This window comes from Lontra canadensis, unplaced genomic scaffold, assembly GCF_010015895.1.
Source record: "Lontra canadensis isolate GAN:19392208 unplaced genomic scaffold, GSC_riverotter_1.0 scaffold86, whole genome shotgun sequence".
Taxonomy (NCBI): domain Eukaryota; kingdom Metazoa; phylum Chordata; class Mammalia; order Carnivora; family Mustelidae; genus Lontra; species Lontra canadensis.
This window is the reverse complement of record NW_022631080.1, coordinates 5,202,044-5,224,076: the sequence shown is the minus strand read 5'-3', so window position 1 is coordinate 5,224,076 and position 22,033 is coordinate 5,202,044. Positions and strand designations below refer to the sequence as shown.

At 38.1% G+C, this 22,033-nt stretch overlaps 1 protein-coding gene across 1 annotated transcript in view; it reads right to left on the bottom strand.

Moving 5' to 3' along the window:
- CFAP47 (cilia and flagella associated protein 47) overlaps positions 1-22,033 on the bottom strand; it is a 509,602-nt gene that overhangs the window by 461,597 nt on the left and 25,972 nt on the right. The window contains exons 8-10 of the mRNA XM_032883134.1: positions 19,390-19,625; positions 4,374-4,560; positions 3,438-3,651 (exon numbers count right to left, since the gene is read on the bottom strand). Coding sequence (XP_032739025.1) covers positions 3,438-3,651; positions 4,374-4,560; positions 19,390-19,625 — 637 coding nt within the window. The remainder of the gene's footprint in view (positions 1-3,437; positions 3,652-4,373; positions 4,561-19,389; positions 19,626-22,033) is intronic.

The window sequence follows — 22,033 nt, the reverse complement described above, 5'->3', positions numbered from 1 at the left end:
AAAATCTGAAAGACTTCACCAAAAAATCGCTAGAACTGATATACAATTTCAGTAGACGCAGGATACAAAATCAATCTACAGAAATCTGTTGTATTTCTATAACTTAATAATAAAGTGGTAGAAAGAGGAATTAAGAAAATAATCACATTTACAATTGTACCCAACATAATAAGATACCTAGGAACCAACCAAACCAAAGAGGTGAAAGATTTATACTCTGAAAACTATAAAACACTGATGAAAGAAATTGAATATGACACTAAGAAATGGAAAGACATTCCATGTTCATGGATTGGAGAACAAATATTTTTTTTTTTCTTTTAAAGATTTTATTTATTTATTTGACAGGCAGAGATCACAAGCAGGTGGAGAGGCAGGCGGTGGGGGGGGGCGGAGGAGGAAGCAGGCTCCCTGCTGAGCAGAGAGCCTGATGCAGGGCTCGATCCCAGGACCCTGGCACCACGACCCGAGCCAAAGGCAGAGGCTTTAACCCACTGAGCCACCCAGGCACCCCGAAATAAAAATTTTTTAAAAAAGAATAAACTTCATGAAATACCTCTTTAGCTTTGAGTAGGTGATTTTTTTTTAAATGTTCAAAATACAAGAAACAAAGATTATTTTTGTAAAAGCTTTTTTTAAGGATTTTATTTATTTATTTGACACAGAGAGAGAAAGACAGTGAGAGAAGGAATACAAGCAGGGAAAGTGGGAGAACGAGAAGCTGGCTTCCCACTGAGCAGGGAGCACAATATGGGCTCGATCCCAGGACCCCAGGGATCATGACCTGAGCAGAAGGCAGAGGCTTAATGACTGAGCCAACCTGGCACCCCAGGGGACAAAGATTATTATGCAAATAAAACACTTTTCTTCATTTATTTATTAAAAAATATTTACCCAGTGCCTATTATATGCCTGACACTCTTCTAAACACAGGACATACTGTAGTAAACAAAAATTAGACAAAAATTCCAAACTTATTTTATTTTCTTGTCAAAAATCATTAATGAAATGCATTAAGAAATAAAATAGCAATTATAGTTACCAACAATTTCATACATCATAAAATTTCATTCAAGTTACTAATTGCTAACCAGAAAAAGCTAAATTTTGTATCTCTATTAATATGGAAAAGAGTAAACTGAGAAAAATAATTTTGGCCATGAGAGAAATAGGAAATCTTTAGCTTTCTTAAAAAAAAAAAATCTGGCAAGATCTATAAAGAGCTTAAGAGATTATCAAACTCAACACCCAAAAAACAAATAATCCACTGAAGAAATGGGCGGAAGACATGAACAGACATTTCTCTAAAGAAGACATACAAACGGCCAACAGACACATGAAAAAATGCCCCACATCACTTGTCATGGGGGAAATACAAATCAAAACCACAATGAGATACCACCTCACACCAGTCAGAAAGGCTAAAATTAACAAGAACAACAAATTTTGGTGAGGATGTGGGGAAAGCGGAACCCTCTTACACTCTTGGTGGAAATGCAAGCTGGTAGAAGCACTCTGGAAAACAGTAAGGAGGTTGCTAAAAATAGAGCTACCCTACAACCCAGCAATTACAGTACCACGTATTTTCCCAAAGGATACAAACATAGTAATTCAGAGGGGCAAATGCTCCCCAATGTTTATAGCAGCAATGTCCACAATAGCCAAAACTATGGCAAGAGCCCAGATGTTCATCGACAGATGAAAGGATAAAGAGGTGCTATATATATACAATGGAATATTAGTCAGCCATAAAAAAATTGAAATCTTGCCATTTGCAATGATATGGTTGGAACTAGAGAGTATTATGCTAAGGGAAAAAGTCAAGCAGAGAAAGATAATTATCGTAGATTTCACTAATATGTGGAATTTAAGAAACAAAACAGAGGATCTTAGGGGAAGGGTAGGTGATGGGCATTAAAGAGGACATGTGATGTAATGAGCACTGGGTATTATATGCAACTGATGAATCACTGAACTCTACTTCTGATACTGGTAATACACTATATGTTAATTGATAGAATTTAAATAAAATAATTTTTTTAAATCTGGCAGAACTACATTTTACCTAAATTGAATTTAAATAAAGAATATTTTTTCAATCTGGCATTTTTAGATCATATGATTAAGACTGATTAAGACAGAAAAAATATCAATATTAAATTAATATATGTCTATACAAACATATTTTTATAAACATAGGAAAGAACTGAAAAGGATACATAAAAAGTTGTTCCCAACAGATACTTCTGTATGGGAGGGAGTGCAATGAGTCAGAGGGAGAGATAAGTTTTCCTTTTTTATACTACATAATTATTTAAAATGGCATCTGAGTGATTTCTGCACTTCTATGTTCCATGGTACTTGACAAACAATAGAGAGAGAAAGGCTAGTATGAATAAAATTTTTAAAATAAAATAATACTGACTATGAAAAGACTCAGAATTTTCCAATTGTGCATAATAAAACAATTATGGCCTAATATCAAATGATATTGCAAGAAAACGGCTATAAAATTAAGTGAGCTCACCAAAGGTAAAGAGACAAGTAGAGAAATCCCAGGGACATTATCAAGTTTAGATAGTATACTAGTAGCACACCAACAGGCAGAAAAGAAACTCTTTTCAGTCTCTAATGTGTAAAAACCAGGATGCCTGGGTTCCTTCTCACTAAGCACTTGTAAGGTAGTGATTTCTTTGAGGTTTCGATCAATATAAATTGAGGTTTAACATCACTTTTGATCCTAATTGTTGAGGTCTTAGTTCAGTTTGGGATTGGTTATGAGAAATGTGACTTTGAGGGGAACAAAGGTGATGATGATGATGATGACAATGACTGGTTTTTCACAGCTGTAAATGTTTTTATTTTTACCTTAGATAAATTCAAGCTGTCAGCCATATTTAATGAATATGACAGTCAAGTCTGAGAACTTGATATATTTCTTTTTTTTTTCTTAAAGATTTTATTTATTTATTTGACAGACAGAGATCACAATTAGGCAGAGAGACAGGCAGAGAGAGAGGAAGGGAAGCAGGCTCTGAGCTCAGCAGAGAGCCCAATGTGGGGCTAGATCCCACCTGAGCCAAAGGCAGAGGCTTTAACCCACTGAGCCACCCAGGCGCCCCTTGATATATTTCTAAACGTAATTTTTTTCTATTACTCTATACTTGTCAACAGCATATTTTAATAATCATCTGGTAAAGCATTCCCTTCCTGTAAAGTATACAGTAGAGGTGATGAGAGGTAGGACAAAGCAAATAGAGTAGCATTCAATAACCAACAACTCCAATGTAAAACAAAACAAGAGAGATAAAGTAAAATTTTATTACTATTATTATTATCATCATCATTAGTTTGCTACAACAGGATCTGCTAAGACCTGCATATCATGTTGGTCACTGTGTCTTTCAAAATTTCTGGTTTTTAATATAACATGTTACCTGAAAAGTTTATGCTGGTCTCCAGACCTGATACTTGCAGCTCGATCATTGGGAAAGGCTATCAGTGCACTCTTCATTGACTCTTTACTTATGCGATGATTGTGAAGACGTGTCATGGCTGATTGAAGCATTGTAACAGGTGCACGGTCCTTGTATTTAGGCAAGTCTCTAACCACAAATTGTCCCGTAGGATTAGTGACCAAAGGGGATATACCTTTTATAGAATTGGATATTAAGTTAAATTTTTTTTTAATTTCAACTTTCCAATTAATATCCATGTATTAATATACTACACCATTGGTTCTAACTTAAAACTAAATCCCTAAACAAACAAATTCAGAAAATACAACTATTTCATCTAATAAATGGACATACACAAAACAATTTATAAAATATTGCACATATAAAAAAGAAAACATAGTAACTCAAAGGAATGAGTTAGCCTATGTGACATAAGATTTTATAGATCAGAGAGAGCGGAATATAAGCAATTTCATATCGCTCAATGTATAAAAGATAATTGAGTATTACAGCCACAAGATAATCAATGGAATGGTCAAAAGTAGTTTATATTATAGACTCAAATAAAAATGTAGAAGAATAAAATATAAAAACCAATAAATATTTAATACATTTTATAGATCACTAAACCAATGCTATGTAAACTGTAATCCCCAAAATGGCAGCATCAACTACTGTCAGGGTCATGTTAGAAATGCAAATCTTTGGGTTCTACCAAAGTCTTATATAACAATCAATTCTGGGATATAGACCAATGAGATCTATTTTAACCAGCCTTCTATGTGATTTTGATGCATTCATAAGGTAAGAACCACAAGATAAGACTACATTTGACATATATAACTAAGCAATCAGTGTGTTAAAATAATCCTATATAAACTTAATTTAAGAAAAAGTGTGTCCACATTAGCTTACCAGGATTCATTTTCATCACAACTTTCTTGGTGGAAGGTTTGCAGACGCTCTTGAAATCTAAATATATTTGATGAAAAGGTTTCAGTGATGAGTGCAAATTTTCATCTGCCACTGAGCCAATAATCTCTATCAGTTGCTTCACTTTAAAGACTCCTACTTGATGTGGAATGAATGAACATGTCACATTCTAAAAAAAGAAAAAGTAACAAGTTGCTATAGGCTGAATGTTTGTGAATCCCCCAAACTCATATGTTTAAACCTAATGCCCATGTGATGGAATTAGGATAGGTAGGGCCTTTGGGATGCGATTAGGTCATAGGATTAGTGCTCTTATAAAAGAGGCCCCACAAAGCTCCCTAGACTCCTCTACCATATAATAAAACAATTAGAAGGCTACAACCAGGAGGAGGGCCCTTACCTGACCAAGTTGGTACCTTGATCTAAGACTTCGAGCCTACAGTACTGTGTGAAATAAATTTCTGTTGTTTAAACCATGCAATCTATGGTATTTTGTTTCAGCAGTCCAAATGGATTACAAAAATAATATTAAACTGTTGGGAAAAAATAAAAAGCAACAAAAAAACTGTTTATAGGGGCACCTGGGTTAAGCCTCTGCCTTCGGCTCCGGTCCTGATCTCAGGGTCCCGGGATCGAGCCCCGCATCGGGCTCTCTGCTCAGTGGGGAGCCTGCTTCCCCCTCTCTCTTTGCCTGCCTCTCTTCCTACTGTGATCTCTCTCTGTCAAATAAATAAAATCTTTAAAAAAATAAGAAGAACTTTATAAAATTTTTAAGGAGAGCTAGTCCATCACCATAATATAAAAGAAGCTTAGAAATACCATATATGACATTGACAGACCTTTAAGATATATTATTGGAAAAGTATTCGAGAAAAAATTAACAATGGTATTGAAGCACTTCCAGAATAGCAAATCAAGGATCTCCAATATCTACTCCTCCAAAGGAGAAAGAAACCACTGGAATAATTGTCAAAACCAACTTTACACATATTTTAAAATTACCCAAAGCTTATAAAAATCCAAGGAATATTTAAGAAAAAAATAGCTCATCAGTCATCAGAAAGGATGAATATCCACCATTTACACTGACATGGACGGAACTGGAGGGGATTATGCTAAGTGAAATAAGTAAAGCAGAGAGAGACAATAATCATATGTTTCACTCATATGTAGAATATAAGGAATAGCGCGAAGGATCATAGGGGAGGGGCACCTGGGTGGCTCAGTGGGTTAAGCCTCTGCCTTTGGCTCAGGTCATGATCCCAGGGTCCTGGGATTGAGCCCCGAATTGGGCTCTCTGCTTATCAGGGAGCCTGCTTCTCCTTTCTCTCTGCCTGCCTCTCTGCCTACTTGTGATCTCTGTCTGTCAAATAAATAAATAAAATCTTAAAAAAAAAATCATAGGGGAGGGGAGAGAAAACTGAATGAGAAGAAATCAGAGAGGGAGACAAACCATGAGACTCTTGACTCCAGGAAACACACTGAGGGTTGTGGAAAGGGAGGTAGGTTGGGGGCAGGGGAGATGGGGTAACTAGGTGATATGCATTAAGGACAGCATGTGATGTGGGGAGCATTGGGTGTTATATGCAACTAATGAATCATTAAACACTACATCAAAAACTATTGATGTACTATATATTGGCTAACTAAATTTAAATAAAATTTAAAAAATAGCTGAATCTCTGAAAGAATAACAGGTTTTCTGTCATTTTTATAAACTGCCATCCCATCCTCCTATTCTAGTTTTGAGCTCTTTTTGAAAACGAAAGCCTGGTAACTATGGCAGCTATAAAAACTATTAGCCTAGCAGCCAGGGAAGGAAAAGACTGTGTTTGGAGCTCTCCAAAAATCCTATCCCCAGGGAATTGTCCCTATTTGTCCTGTCTAGAAGCTAGCTAAAAAGGCCACTATAAGGGTATTATTTTTAACTGACCTCGTTCAGGGCTCATTCTTTATAAACTCTCTTCCCCGTTTTGTACCCCCTTATCCTCCTCCCCCACCAAAAAATCAGCAGCAATTGCTAAACATCACAGCAACTTGAAGTAGCATTACCATTTAAGGCCAATAAGAGGCAAAACAAAACAAAACAAAAAAGGAAAATGAAAACAGAAATATTCAGAGGGTATTTGAAAAGCTCTGACATACTCCTGGGAATCTACATCATCACACGCATGTGTATGACAGTGCATATGCCCAGGAAAGACTTGAGAAAGCTCTAATTTCTGAAATCTGGCTGACTTTGAGACTCTGTACAAGGTGAAATTAAAGGCCAAAAAAAGCTATAAATTACCTGACAGAACAATGAAGATATGCCTAAGCCAAATACACTTACACAAAGGCTCTTGGCAAAGGCTGAGCCTTACTGATTCAAGAAATTTAAGAGAAGCTCTACGCAATCATTAACTGACCCCTAAATTAACTGAGCAGACCTTTGATTGGTTGCATACAACAAAGAAAACGACATTTACAGACTCAGTCTAAAAGGTCACTAAAGAAAAAGAACAACAGGGGTGCCTAGGTGATTTAGTGGGTTAAGTCTCTTCCTTCAGCTCAGGTCATGATCTCAGGGTCCTGGGATGGAGCCACACATTGGGCTCTATGCTTAGCGGGGAGCCTGCTTCCCCCCTCTGCCTGCCTCTCTACCTACTTGTGATCTCTGTCTGTGTCAAATAAATAAAATCTTAAAAAAAATAGCAATGAAACTAATCTTGGGAGCCATCTGATTTCAGAGTTGCCAAATTATACCATTTAAAATGCCCAGTTTCCAACAAAGAATTATGGGACATAAAAAGAAAGAGGAAAGTATGGCCACTACACAGAAAAAAATGCAATAAATAGAAACTGTGCCTGACACGGCGCCTGGGTGGCTCAATCAGTTAATCATATGCCTTCAGCTCAGGTCATGATCCCAGGGTCCTGGGATGGAGACCTGTTGGGCTCTCTGCTCCCCGGGGAGCCTGCTTCTCCCTCTCCCTCCACTGCTCCCCCTGCCTGGGCTCTCTTTCTCCCTCTCTCTCTGTCAGATAAATAAATGAAATCTAAAAAAAAAAGAAAGAAAGAAAGAAAAGAAACTGTGCCTGAAGAAACCCAAATGTTGAATTTATTAGAAAACATAAGTTGACTAATATAAATATGCTCTAATGACTAATGGAAAATATGTTCAAAGCATTAAAAGAAGACACCAAAAGCAAAGGAAACAAAAGTAAAAAATAAACAAATAAAGTGGGACTTCATCAAATTAAAAAGCTTCTGTACAGCAAAGGAAACCATCAACAAAATGAAAAGGTAACCGATGAGATGGGAAAAAAAATAGGACTCATTAATCATCATACTCAACAACACTAATCATCTGGGAAATGCAAATCAAAACCACAATGAAGTATCACAGGACACCTGTCAAAATGGCTATTATCAAAAAGACAAGAAATATAAAGTGTTTAGCAATAAGAACAAAACCTTCCCATTTTTGACAACATGGATATACTTTGAAGGCATTATGCTAAGTTAAATAAGTCAGACACGGAAAGACAAATACCATATGAACTCACTTTAGATGTGGAATCTAAAAAAAAAAAAAAAAGCTCATATATACATAGTATAGACTGGTGGTAGCAAGGACAAGAGGAGGCAGATGGGTGAAATGTATGAAGGGGGTCAAAAGGTACAAATTTCCGTTTACAAAATAAGTAAGTCATGAGGACACAATGTACAGCATAGTGACTATAGCTAACAATACTATATCACATATTTGAAAGTTCCTACAAGAGTAAATCTTTTTTTTTAAGATTTTATTTATTTATTTGACAGAGAGAGATCACAAGTAGGCAGAGAGACAGCAGAGAGAGAGGGGGAAGCAGGCTCCCCACTTAGCAGAGAGACTAATGTGGGGCTCAATCCCAGGACCCTGGGATCATGATCTGAGCCGAAGGCAGAGGCTTAACCCACTGAACCACCCAGGCGCCCCTACAAGAGTAAATCTTAAGAGTTCTTATCATGAGAAAAAAAACTATAACTAGGTATAGTGATAGATATTAAACAGACTTATTATGGTGATCATTTTCCAATATATACAAATACCACCATTACATTGTATCCCTGAAACTAATGCTATATATTAATTATATCTCAATAAAAAAAGAATTAGTAAAGGTATGAAAACATCTCACAGGGGTGCCTGGGTGGCTCAGAGTTAAGCCTCTGCCTTCAGCTCAGGTCATGGTCTCCGGGTTCGGGGACTGAGCCCCACATTAGGCTCTCTGCTCGGTGGGGAGCCTGCTTCCCCCTCTCTCTCTGCCTGCCTCTCTGCCTACTTGTGAACGCTCTCAGTGTGTTAAATAAAAATCTAAAAAAGAAAGAAAGAAAACAACTCACAAAATAGAGACTATCAATAAAGTATAGAAATTGTTAAAAAGAACAAAGAGAAGGAAATATGGAAAACTCACAAATATGTAGAAATTAAACAATATACTTCTAAGTAACCAATGGGTCAAAGAAACCTCAGGGGAAATTAGAGAATACCCTGAGATGAAGGAAAACTAAAACACAACATATCAAAACTCATGAAATACAGCAAAAGCTGTGATTAAAGTAAATTTAGGGGCACCTGGGTGGTTCAGTCAGTTAAGCATCTGTCTTTGGCTCAGGTCACCATCCCAGTGCCCTGGGATCAAGTCCCACATTAGGGTCCATGCTCAGCAGGGAGTTGGCTTCTCCCTCTGTCCCCCCCACCCAACTTGTGCTACACCTGCTCAGGTACTTTCTCTCTCCCTCTCTCTCTCTCTCTCTGTCAAAAATAAATGATTTTTTTTAAGTTTAAAAAAATTAGTAAATTTAAAAGGTCTTTAAATCATAACCGAAATTTCCACCTTAGAAAATAGAAAAAAGAAGAACAAAGTAAGCCCAAACTGAAGAGAAGAAAAGGAATAAAGAGAAAAGCAGTAATACATGAAATAGAGAACTGAAAGCAATTGAGACAATCTACAAATCTGGAACTGTCTTTGAAATGATCAACAGTAATGGAAAATCATTAGCCAGACTCACCAAGCAAAAAACAAAAAAAAAAAAAAAAAGAGAGAGAGAGAGAGAGAGTAAGACCATCTGCTACAATTAAGAATGAAAGAGAGACTATCACTATCAACAATAAAAAGTGAGGGAACAGGGTGCCTGGATGGCTCAGTCGATGAAGCATCTGCCTTCAGCTTAGGTCCTGATCCTCCTGGGATCCAGCCCTGCATTAGGCTCCCTGCTCAGCAGGGAGCATGCTTTTCCCTCTCTCTCTGCCTGCTGCTACCCCTGCTTGTGCTCTCTCCCTGTGTCAAATTAATAAATAAAATATTTTTTTAAAAAAACTGAGGGAACATTCAAATAAAAAGCTTCTGCACAATGAAGAAAACAATCAAGAAAATTAAAAGACAACCCACTAAATAGGAGAAGCTATGTGCAAATGACGTATCTGATAAAGGGTTAGTATCTAAAATATGTGAAAAACTTAAACAACCCATCACTCAAAAAAAAAATAATAATCCAATTAAAAATGGGCAGAAAGGGGCACCTGCATGGCTCAGTCATTAAGCATCCGCCTTTGGCTCAGGTCATGATCTCAGAGACCTGGAATCAAGCCCCGTATCAGGCTCCCTGCTCAGCAGGAAGCCTGCTTCTCCTCCTCCCACTCCCTCTGCTTGTGTTCCCTCTCTTGTTGTGCCTCTCTCTGAAAATAAATAAATAAAATCTTTTTAAAAAACGGGCAGAAGACATGAACAGACATTTTTCCAAAGAAAACATACAGATGGCCAACAGACATGAAAAGATACTCAACACCACTGATCATCAAGGAAATACAAACCAAAAATCACAATATAACCTCACACCTGTCAGAATGGCTAAAATCAGTAACACAAGAAACAAGTGTAGGTGAGGATGTACAGAGAAAGGGATCCTCTTGCACTGTTGGTAGCAATGCAAACTGGTACAGCCACTGTGGGAAACAGTATGGAGGTTCATCAAAAAATTAAAAATTAGGGGCGCCTGGGTGGCTCAGCTGAATAAGCAGTTGCCTTTAGCTCAGTTCATGATCCCAGAGTCCGGGAATCAAGCCCCACATCATGCTCCATATTTAGCTGGAAGCCTGCTTCTCCCTCTCCCTCTGCGCACCACTCCCCCAACTGTGCATTCTCTCTTTCTCTCAATCTCTCTGTCAAATAAACAAAAATAAAATTTTTTTTAAAGAAAGTTAAAAATAGAACTACCCTCCCTGTGATCCAGTAATGGCACTACTGGATATTTACCCAGAGAATACAAAAACACTAATTAAAAAGGATATATACACTTCTATGTTTATTGCAGCATTATTCATTATAGCCAAATTATGGAAGCAGTCCAAGTGTCCATCAATATATGAATGGATAAAGATGCCATATATATATGACATATATATACACACACACACACACAGACCATATATATATACATCACACACACACACACACACACACACACACACACAGGAATATTACTGAGACATTAAAAAGAATGAAATCTTACCATTTGCAACAACATGGATGGAGCTAGAGAGTATAATGCTCAGCAAAATAAGTCAGTCAGAGAAAGACAAATATCACATTATTTTACTTATGGAATTTAAGAAACAAGTGAGCAAAGGAAAAAAGAGAGACAAATGAAGAAACAGACATTTAACTATAGAGAACAAACCGATGGTAACCAGAGGGGAGGAGTGCAGCGGGGTGGGTGAAACAGGTGATGGGAATTAAGGAGTGCACTTATCATGATGAGCACTGAGTAGTGTATAGAAATGCTGAATCACTGCATTGTACATCTGAAACTAATATAACACTGTACACTAACTATACTGGAATCGAAATTTAAAAATTTAATAAAGAAAAAAACTATTTAAATAAAATAAAATGCATGTGAACAAAGTAGTTGATTTCCATAAACATAAAACCAAAAATTGACATACATACACAAAACAAAGTATGAGGTAATATGATGAACAGGTATATGCCAACAAATTAGATAACCTAAATGATATGGACACATTCTTAGACAGTTGCAAACTTCTAAAATTGGTTCTAGAAGAAATAAAAAATCTGAATAGCCCTGGGTTAACAAGAGATTGATTAGAAATCAAAAACCTTCTGATAATGAAAAGCCCAGAACATGATGGCTTTGATGGTGAATCTTATCAAACCTTTTTTTTAATCAAACATTTAAAGAAGAATTAGCACCAGTCCTTCATAAACTATTCCAAAAACTGAAGAGAACAGTTTCCAACTTACTCTATGACAGCAGCTTTACTCAGTCAAAACCAAAGACGTTTAAGAAAAGAAAACTATGGGTCAATGTTCCTAATGAATATATATGCAAAATTCCTCAACTAAATATTATCAAACTGAACCCAGAAATATGTACAAAGGATTTTCACTCTGTACAACAGGGAATTATCCCTGATAATTAATTTATTAATAATTAATTAATTTAACATCAGAATATCACTCAAGGGGCGCCTGGGTGGTTCAGTGGGTTAAAACCTCTGCCTTTAGCTCAGGTCATGATCCCAGGGTCCTGGGATCGAGCCCCACGTCGGCCTCTCTGCTCAGCGGGGAGCCTGCTTTGTCCTCTCTCTCTGCCTGCCTCTCTGACTGCTTGTGATCTCTGTCAAATAAATAAATAAAATATTTAAAAAAAAGAATATCACTCAAGGTAATACCCCATCTTAATAAAGGGCAAAAAACATATTACCACTGTAATAGACACAGAAAAAGTACTTGAGAAAATACATTTTCACAGTAAAAACACCTAAAACACTTGAAGTAGAAGAGAACTTCCCCATGTTTATAAATGCAATCTATGAAACACCCACAACGTACATCATACTTAATGATGAAACTTAGATTAGGAAGAAGAAAAATATACTCTCGTCACCTCTATTTAATACCATAGTAGAGGTTCTACGCAACGCAATGATGGAAGAAAAAAGAAATAAAATTCATCCAAATTGGAAAGGAAGGCATAAAATGGTCTCTATTCACAGACAACATTAATCTTATATCCCAAAGAACCCACTGAAAATCATCAGAATAAATGATTTTAAGATTACAGGATACAAGGTCAATATATAAAAAAATGTATTTCTATATACTAGCAGTAAATGATACAAAATTAATTTAAGAATACAATCTCATTTACACAGCAACAAAAAGAATAGATTAGGAATATATTTTTAAAAGAACGGCAAGACATGTATGTATACTGCAAACTACTAATCACCACTGAAAGAAATTGTTTTTTTTTTTTTAAAGATTTTATTTATTTATTTGACAGACAGAGATCACAAGTAGGCAGAGAGGCAGGCAGAGAGTGAGAGGGAAGCAGGCTCCTGCAGAGCAGAGAGCCTGATACAGGGCTTGATTCCAGGACCCTGAGATCATGACCTGAGTGGGAGGCAGAGGCTTTAACCCACTGAGCCACCCAGGCACCCCACTACTGAAAGAAATTTTAAAAGACAAAAATAAATGGAAAGCTATCCAATTTTCATAAATTGCAAGATTTAATATTAAGATGGAAACACTCTCAAACAGATTTATAGATTCAACACAATTCCTATCAAAATCCCAGCTGCTGGGGTGTTTTGTTGTTGTTTTTGTTTTTATAGAACTTAGTAAGCTAATTCTAAAATTCATACGAATTTTCAAGGGTCTCAAATTGGTCAAAAATTTCCTTAAAAAGATCAAATCTGAAGGACTGACATTTCCCAATTTCAAAAATTACTACAACACTAATCAGTACACTGTGATACTGGTACAAGGATAAACACAGATAAATAAAAAAGAATTGAGTCCATAAACTCTTACATTTACAATCAAGTATTTTGTCAATAAGTATGCCAAGATTCCAAGATAACTGGACATCTATATGTAAAAGAATGAATCTGGATGTCTAAATAACACTATAAATCTCAAAATGGATAATATATTTTAAATGTATAAGCTAAATTTCCTAGAGGAAAACAGGAACAAATCTTAATGACCTTGGATATTGTATAACTACCAAGACATGATACTAAAAGTACAAGTGACAAAAGGGGAGAAAAAGATACATTGGACTTGATCAAAAGTTTAAAACTTTTTTATTTCAAAGGACAAAAAAGAAAATGAGAAAACAACCCACAGAAGGGGAGAAAATATTTGTAAGTCACATATCTGATAAAGGAGTTCTATCTAGAATACATAAAGAACTTTTGCAATTCAACAAGAGAAGGATAAATATCCCAATTAAAAATGGGTAAAGAATATTGTATTAGTTTCCTATTTTTACAATAACAAATTACAAACAACTCTGTGGGTTACAACAGCTCAGTTTTTTCTACTTCCGTAGGTCAAAAGTCTGACTCCAATCTCAATGAACCAAAACCAAGATTTCAGCAGAATAACGTTCATTTCTGGTGTTTAGTGGAGAATCTATTTCCTTTTTTTTTTTCTTTTGAGAATCTATTTACTTATCGTTTCCTACCTTCTAGAGGCCATTGTGTTCCTTTGGCTCATTACCCTCCCCTTCCATTATCAAAGCCAGTAACAGACATGCAAATATTTTTCACATCATATCACTCTGACACTGACAATTTTTCTGCCTCCTAATTTTATGTTTAAGTACCCCTGTGATTATATTGGGCCCACACAGATAATCCAGGTTAATCTCCCCATTTTAAGGTCAAATGATTATCAACATTACTTCCAATTAAAACCTAAATTCTCCATTGCCATGAAACATTACATATTCACAAATTCCAGAGATTAGGATAAGGATAAGGACACTTTTAGGTGGTCATTATCCTGGCTACAGTACACATGAATAAACAGTTCTCTAAATAACATATACCAATGTACAATAAGCATATGGAAGGGCATTCAACATCAATAGTCACTGGGGAAATGTAAATGAAAACTGCAGTGAGAAGCCACTTTGTACCCACTGGGATAGATAAAATCAAAAAGAAGAAAATTAACAAATACGGGCAAAGGTGTGGAGGTATTAGAACATTAAAACACATATTCATTGCTGGTAAGAGTTATGAAATAGTGCAATATCTTTGGAAAACAGTGTGATAGTTTCTCAAAAGGTTAACAGAGTTATCACATGATTCAACAATCCTACTCTTTGGTGTATAATGAAGAGTACTGAAAACTTGTCCATATGAATTTCTAGATTTTTTTTCTGTTTCTTAAAGAGCACCACTGGGATTTTGATAAGGATTGTAATAAACCTGTAGATCACTTTGGGTAGTACAGACATTTAAAAATATTAATTCTCCCTAACCATGAACACAGGATGGTTTTCTCTTTATTTGTGCCTTCTTCAATTCCCTTCATCAATGTTTCACAATTTTCAGTGTTTAAGTCTTTTGCCTCTTTGGTTAAGTTTATTCCTAAGTATTTTACTCTTTTTGTTCCTAATTTAAACACAAAAGATTCTGAATAGCCCATGCAATTCTGAGCAAAAAGAACAAAGCTGGAAGCATCACATTTCCCGATTTCAAACTATATTACAAAGCTATAGTTACCAAAACAGGACGGTTACGGCATAAAAAAGATATATAAACATATGAACAGAATAGAGAGCCCACAAATAAATCTGTGCCTTTATAATCAACTAGGCTGCAGTAAGAATGCCAAGAACACACAGTAGAAAAAAGACTGTCTCTTTAATAAATTGTGCTGGAAAAATTGGATATCCACATGCAGAAGAATAACGGAAATTTATTCAGCCTTAAGAAAGAAGGAATTCCTGACATCTGTGACAACATGATATACTTAGAGAATGTTATATTAAGTGAAATAAGTCAGACACAGAAAGAGAAATATTGCATTATCTTACCTACAAGCAGAATCTAAAACAGTTAAACAAACAGAAGAGTAGAAGGTGGTTGCTAGGGGTGGGAAGGACCAGAAAATAGGATGATGTTAGTCAAAGGGCACAAAGTTTCAGTTCTCCAAAATGAGTAACTTCTGGAAATGGTGACTATAGTTAACAATACTGTATCGCACACTTGAAATTTGATAAGATGGTAGATCTTAAGTGTCCTCACCATTAAAAGGACATTGTAACAATGTGATAACAATATAACTATAGCAGCATTATTCGTAAGAGCCAAAAGATGGAAACAACTCAAATACCCATCAACCCATGAATGGATAAACAAAAGGTAGGCTATCCATATAATGAAATACAATCTGGCCATGAAAAGGAATGAGGTAGTGACACATACTTCCAACACTGACACAACTTGGAAATATAATGCTGAATCAAAGAAACCAAACACAGAGTCCTCATATTTTATCATTATATTTATATGCAATGTCAAGAACAGGGAAATTTAGACATAGAAAAGAGATTAGTGGCTGCCACAGGCTGAGGAATAAGAAGAGGGAGTGACTGCTCATGGACACACAGCTTCTTCCTGGGGTGATGAGAATGTTGTAGAATAAGTGCTAATGGTTCCACAATTCTATGAATATACTAAATAGTACTGAATTATACTCTTTGAATGTGTGAATTTTATCATATGAGAATTCTAGCTCAATAAGCTAGTACTAAAAAGAACAATTTCATCTCACTTCCAAATAATATGTCACTTCTAACAAACGATTTGACCAGCCTGTGTAAGCCACAGGACTCCAGCAAACCCCCCACACTTCCCACATTCACTTTTTATTAATCTGAAAGTTATTAGTGCTTGAGAAACCCAGAAACACAGAGGGTTAAAAATGACACTTGGAACTTAGCTATGAGACACATTTTGAAAGAGGTCCATGTCGCTGGAGAAAATAAACTGAGTTGGTAGATTTAAGAGGACTGAACTAAAGAAAGTCTAGGAAGCGGTTAAAAAGCACACGTTTTCCATAATGTAGTTAACATCAGTTGTTATTCTATAAAGACTGATTAAATCTATCCAAATTTGGGGGGATGGAAGTGAGTCATTCTAATGAAGCAGGAAGAGTTATAAATATGAGCTGCATGCATTTAAACATGTGTACAATAGTTCCTGATTGCAACTGGGAGAAAGCTTCCATCAATAACTTTATGAGCCATATCACAATGCAGTGAAGAAAAGATGGTAACATAAGAACCTGAGGTGAAACTGAAAGCATTCATGCTTGCTACTGTTTAGAGCAAGGCTCCTAACTTTTTCTGTAAATGGCCAGAAATTAAATATTTTGGGCTTTATGGGCCATATAACTGTAAAAATTAATAAAGGGAAACCTCACTAAAATGGAATCAGGAGGCCAGAAGGAGGAGCTCTCACGCCCTGCCAGTAGACTTCAATTACAAGAAGAAACGTGGTTTGGAAAGAATCATCTGATACAGGTCCCAACCAGAAAATATGTACACTGCATCTCCTGTAAGAAATCGATTACCCCAGCAACCCAGTCAACAACAAACAGGCATCACCCTGAACTCCTGCTCTTCTTTAGTGGGTTTTCCTTCAAAATAACCACTCCCAACTTCTTTCTCCTTCTCCTAAAATAACGTTCCTCTCTTTGGTTGCTGGACAAGCCTATGATTTTTGCCATAGCTTGTTTGTCCCGAATTACAGTTCTCTGCTATTCTCAAGTAAACCCAGTTTTGCTGGTAAAATAACTATCTTTTTTTTCTTTTTTCTTTTTTTTTTTTGATTTTATTGTTTATTTGACAGAGAGAAACACAGCAACAGAAGGAACACAAGCAGGGGGAGTGGGAGAGGGAGAAGCAGGCTTCCTGCTGGGCAGAGAGCCCAACATGGGGCTTGATCCCAGGGCCCTGGGATCATGACCTGAGCCGAAAGCATACATTTAACAAATGAGCCACCCAGGCGTCCCATAAAATAACTCTTCTTTTTTTTTTTTTCTTAAAGAATGTATTTATTTATTTGAGAGAGAGAGCATGAGAGGGGGAAGGGTCAGAGGAAGAAGCTGAGTGGAGCCCTCCCCTCCCTGAGGGGAGCCCCAGGACTCGATCCTTGGATTCCAGGCTCATGACCTGAACCAAAGGCAGACACTTAACTGACTGAGCCACCCAGGTGTCCCTTTAACGATCTTATTTTTAATCAACACAGCTCTCTGACAACTATTCAACTTTGCCTTTGTAGCATAAACACAGCCATAGACAACAGACAATAAGAGCAGCTACATCCCAACAGTAGTTTACTCTAAAAAAACAGACAATAGGCCAGATTTGGCCTGTGCAGCATAGTCAGCCAACCCTGATTTAGAGGACAAGGACAAGAGTTATGTGAGTAGTGAGAAAGAAGCTGGCCTGGGACTCACAGGCATTCCTCAGACTTCAACTTGCCTGCTGCACACCAGCAGCTGGAGGCCTAGGCCAGTTTAGAACAACTAGTTTCAAATTTGAAAATTCTGCTCAACCTTCAAGGTCTGGCTCATGTTACTATCATAGGCAGACCTAGCTACCTGGCTGGAAGTAAAAACAGTCCTCTGGGTTTCACTATCACCTTCTTAGAGATCTCTTTCAACACATTTTGCATTCTTCTTAAACCATAGCTGTTGGTATGTATGTTTTACACTTCCTTAATACATAAAAAAAATTCTTACTGGGTGGAGCATTGGAGGGAAGGAGGCATCGCTGTCTGCACAGGCAGACCAGGAACCGGTTGCCCTAGGCCAAGGCAGAGGATGACGCAGGCTGTGTCCAGCATGGCTGCCACCACCACCAAGCGGCCTCCGCAGTTTACACGCTGCCAGCAGGGCTCCAAGAGGCAGCGGAAGTGAGTCTACAGCAGGCGCAGGCGCAGGCGCAGCAAGGAGTTGCGCAGTGCCACCTGCATCCCAGTCCCGTCCCTCTCGGCCACCAGCACCACCCACGTTGAACCGCCCCTCCTCCTCCTGCCCCGCCCAGTGACTGAGCAAGGGGATGGTGGGGCTTCTGTGGTGGGGTATGTCACTGATGTACCAGTGGAGTCACTCCAGGACCACAAGCACCCGTGCTGAGACCCGAGCCTGTGCCAGGACCCGTTGTCCTCCCTACACTCAGATACCTGCTAATCCTATCTGCTGGCCTGACGACGACAAAACTCCTGCTGCGAGCGTACCCTACACCCGCCATGCCTCACTGTGCCCGTGACACATAATGCCCGCGACCATGGCTGCAGGATGCCCTTCCATCAACCACTAAGAGTTGGGGGGCAAAGGACATGCCCTTAGGCAAAAGGCTGAGAAACTCACCCCTCAGCAAGTAGTTAACACTATGGTGGCAGTTTTCCCCCATACCACCTCACCTCACAGGAGGGCCAGGCCTGGACCCCTCAGAGGCCAAACTGCCAACCCTCTCCCTTCTGTCATGGGTTAACTATAGCCCGGGGCTACAGCCTGTGCCAGTGAGGCACTGGACTTCCGCTTGTCCCACATGTGTATATCCCAGCTTGGCCAATCTTCAGTCTAGGGGTGAGTCCCAAAGCATCTTGCACTTCCTTCAGCATCTCTGAGGCTGGGGCAAGTGCCTGGTTCCTACCTCCTTTTCACTTTTTGCAGCTATGGGCAACTACTGGCTCAGGGGCATTCCTCCTCTGGTTGCTGGGTGCCACTGTCCTAGACAAAGCCTTCAGGACCTATTCCTGCACCCACTCAAGACAGGGAGGGCTAAGGCTCCATGTAAGATAGTTAAATTTCGAGTCCTGCCTCCTGGAGCAACAATAAATAAATACTCTCTGAGCCCCCCGCCCCCAAAAATCCTTGGGAGCAATAACTATGTTTTGTCCTTCTTTACATTCCCTTCAGTGTCAAATGCTTTTCCTGGCACATGAAAGGCACTTAACAAATAATTACAGATACTGTGTAAGTGCCAACACTAAAGCATTCACAACAAGGCCACAGAAGAGATAAAATTTATAATACCGGTGGAACAAAATGAAGTTTTTAATCCTCTGCATGTCATTTTAGCAAATTTTAAAATATCTGAAGCATGTGAAAGCATCGAGTAATTATCTTACCTGGATACATCCTTCATCAATCTTGCCCCTTTCAGGATCAATTTTAAAATGTGCAGTTTTTTGAAAGCGGTACATCACAGGAAGTGAGTTGGATCGATTTTGCATAATACACAGAAGCTCTGAATGTTCACCCATGAAACATGGTGCAAAATTGAGGACCTTTCCTGGATCAAACTGTAGTAAGACGGGAAGTCCTGTGCCTGTCAATGCTAATTCCACTTTCTGAAATCGATCACCTGTAAAAGCAATAATAGCTCTTTAACATAAAAAGTGTTGGGAACCCAGCATATTATTTGCTCAGTCCAAATAGTGTCATCTGAAAAAACTGATGAGACATGGGTAGCTCATTCAATCTTCATTCAACAAAATTATTAAGTGCCTTCTCTATGCCAAGTACTCTTCTAGGCTGTGGGGATACAGCAGTGAATAAAATAGACACTGTTCCTGCTTTCATGGACTTTATATTCTCGGGAGGTGATGCTGACAATAAAATAAGGAAATATATAGCATTTCAGACAGGATAAGTGCTATGCGGAAAAGTAATGTTGGGTGAAGGGGAGCACAATTTGTCAGCTGAACATACGCCTCTTTGGCATAAGGATTTTTTTTTTAAGATTTTATTTATTTATTTGTCAGAGAGAGAGAGCACAAACAGAGGGGAGTGTCAGGCAGAGGGAGAAGGATGCGGGGACTCAATCCCAGGATCCTGGGATCATGACCTGAGCTAAAGGTGGACACTTAATGGACTGAGCCACCCAGGCATCCCTGGCATAAGGATCATTTTAAGCTGACTATTGTTATGTAACAGCAGACACAGGAAAAGCTCTGAAAACTACCAGGAAGAAACTCTCATCAAAGAAGGCAGATACTTAAGTCTGCATAACAACCATACCCTCCCTGTGAACTGAAAACCTCCCATAACTTGCTGCCACACCCCAATATCTTTCGTCTGTAGCTGGAGATGGTATTTAAAGTGATGGTTCCAGCCACTTTGGGGAGTTACTCAGTTTTCCTGGGTCTCTCCCATGTATAGAGGAGGTATACATGTTCTTAAACTTGTTTGCTTTGTTTTCCCTCTTAATCTGTCTTTTCCTTTTTTTTTTTTTTTAAATTATATTCATACGTGAGAGAGAGAGCAAGAAAGAAAGTGGGGAGAGGAAGAAGCAGGCTTCCCACTGAGCAGGGAGTCTGATGTGGGGCTGGATCCTAGGACTCTGGAATCATGACCTGAGCCGAAGGCAGACACTTAACCAACTGAGCCACCCAGGTGCCCCCACTTCTTAAGTTGTCTTTTAAGGGAGGTCTCAACCAAGACCCTAGAGAGGTAGAGGGAAAATTATTTTTCCTCTCCTACAAGGGTAAGACAGTACACAATATCTTGGAACTGTTCTTTCATGTGGGAAAGTCCAAAAAGATTTCTCTTGATAGGGAAACATTTGAGCAAAGATATAAAGGAACTCAGCGGGGCGCCTGGGTGGCTCAGTGGATTAAGCCTCTTCCTCTGGCTTGGGTCATGATCTCAGGGTCCTGGGATCAAGTCCTGCATCGAACCTTCTGCTCAGCAGGGAGCCTGCTTCCCCCTCTCTGTGTGCCTCTCTGCCTACTTGTGATCGCTCTCTCTCTCTGTCAAATAAATAAATAAAATCTTAAAAAAAAAAAAAAAATATATATATATATATATATATATATATATATGGGAACTCAGGAAGAAAATCATGTGAAAATCCAGGAAAAGTGCATTCCAGACAGAAGAGTAAGAAGAGCAAATACAAAGACTCTAAGGTAGGAATTTCCTTGGCATGTTCCAAAAACCCTAAGGAACCAAATATGGCTAAGCAAGAGTAGAAGAAGGGTGAGAAAGGTTCAGATTTAAATATAGTTTTAAGAGGAAATTCAACAAAATTTGCTGATGGACTGGATATAAAATAGGAAATTGAACACATGATAAATGGTGAAGCTAAGGTCTTGAGCCTGAGCAACAGAAGTGATAGAATTGCCATTTCTTGAGACAGGAAAGACAGGTTATGGGGAAACCAGGAGGGTTTTTCTGGTCATGTTAAGTTTGAGATGCCTAATAGATATCCAAGTGCAAATGTATGCTAGGTCACTTAATATATTTACAAGTTTAGAGTGAAGACGAAAGAGGAAGTCTTGGAGGTTTGAGGTGAGGGAAGGTAAGGTGTGTGATACTGATCTCATACTGTGAGAAAGTGAAGGAAAGGAGGAATGCAGTAGAAATGTCAGCCATCTTAAAGGACCCACTTGGGGTTAGTCATTACAGATTAAAAAGTGAAATAATAGATTATAGATTAAAAAGTGAAATAATAGATTAAAAAGTGAAAAAGTGAAACCAAAAAAAACCCATGGTTTTGTGCTTTTACCCAGCACAATTAGCTTCCTAGTTGCAGACCCAGGGTAGGCTGAGTTGAATTTAATCAGATTAGAGGTTTGCCACTCGTCACTATGGGATATGGGCCAAGAAACAAGTGTACATGGAAAAGGGTCATTAAAATAATGGACAGAGGAATATAAGCTGGGCAATAACATAAATGAGAATTTTTGGAGACACTAGAGAGAAGGTAGGAACTATAAACTATAGTTTTGTGCATTTCTTCACTGAGGCTCTTGCTAGCCAACCCTGGAC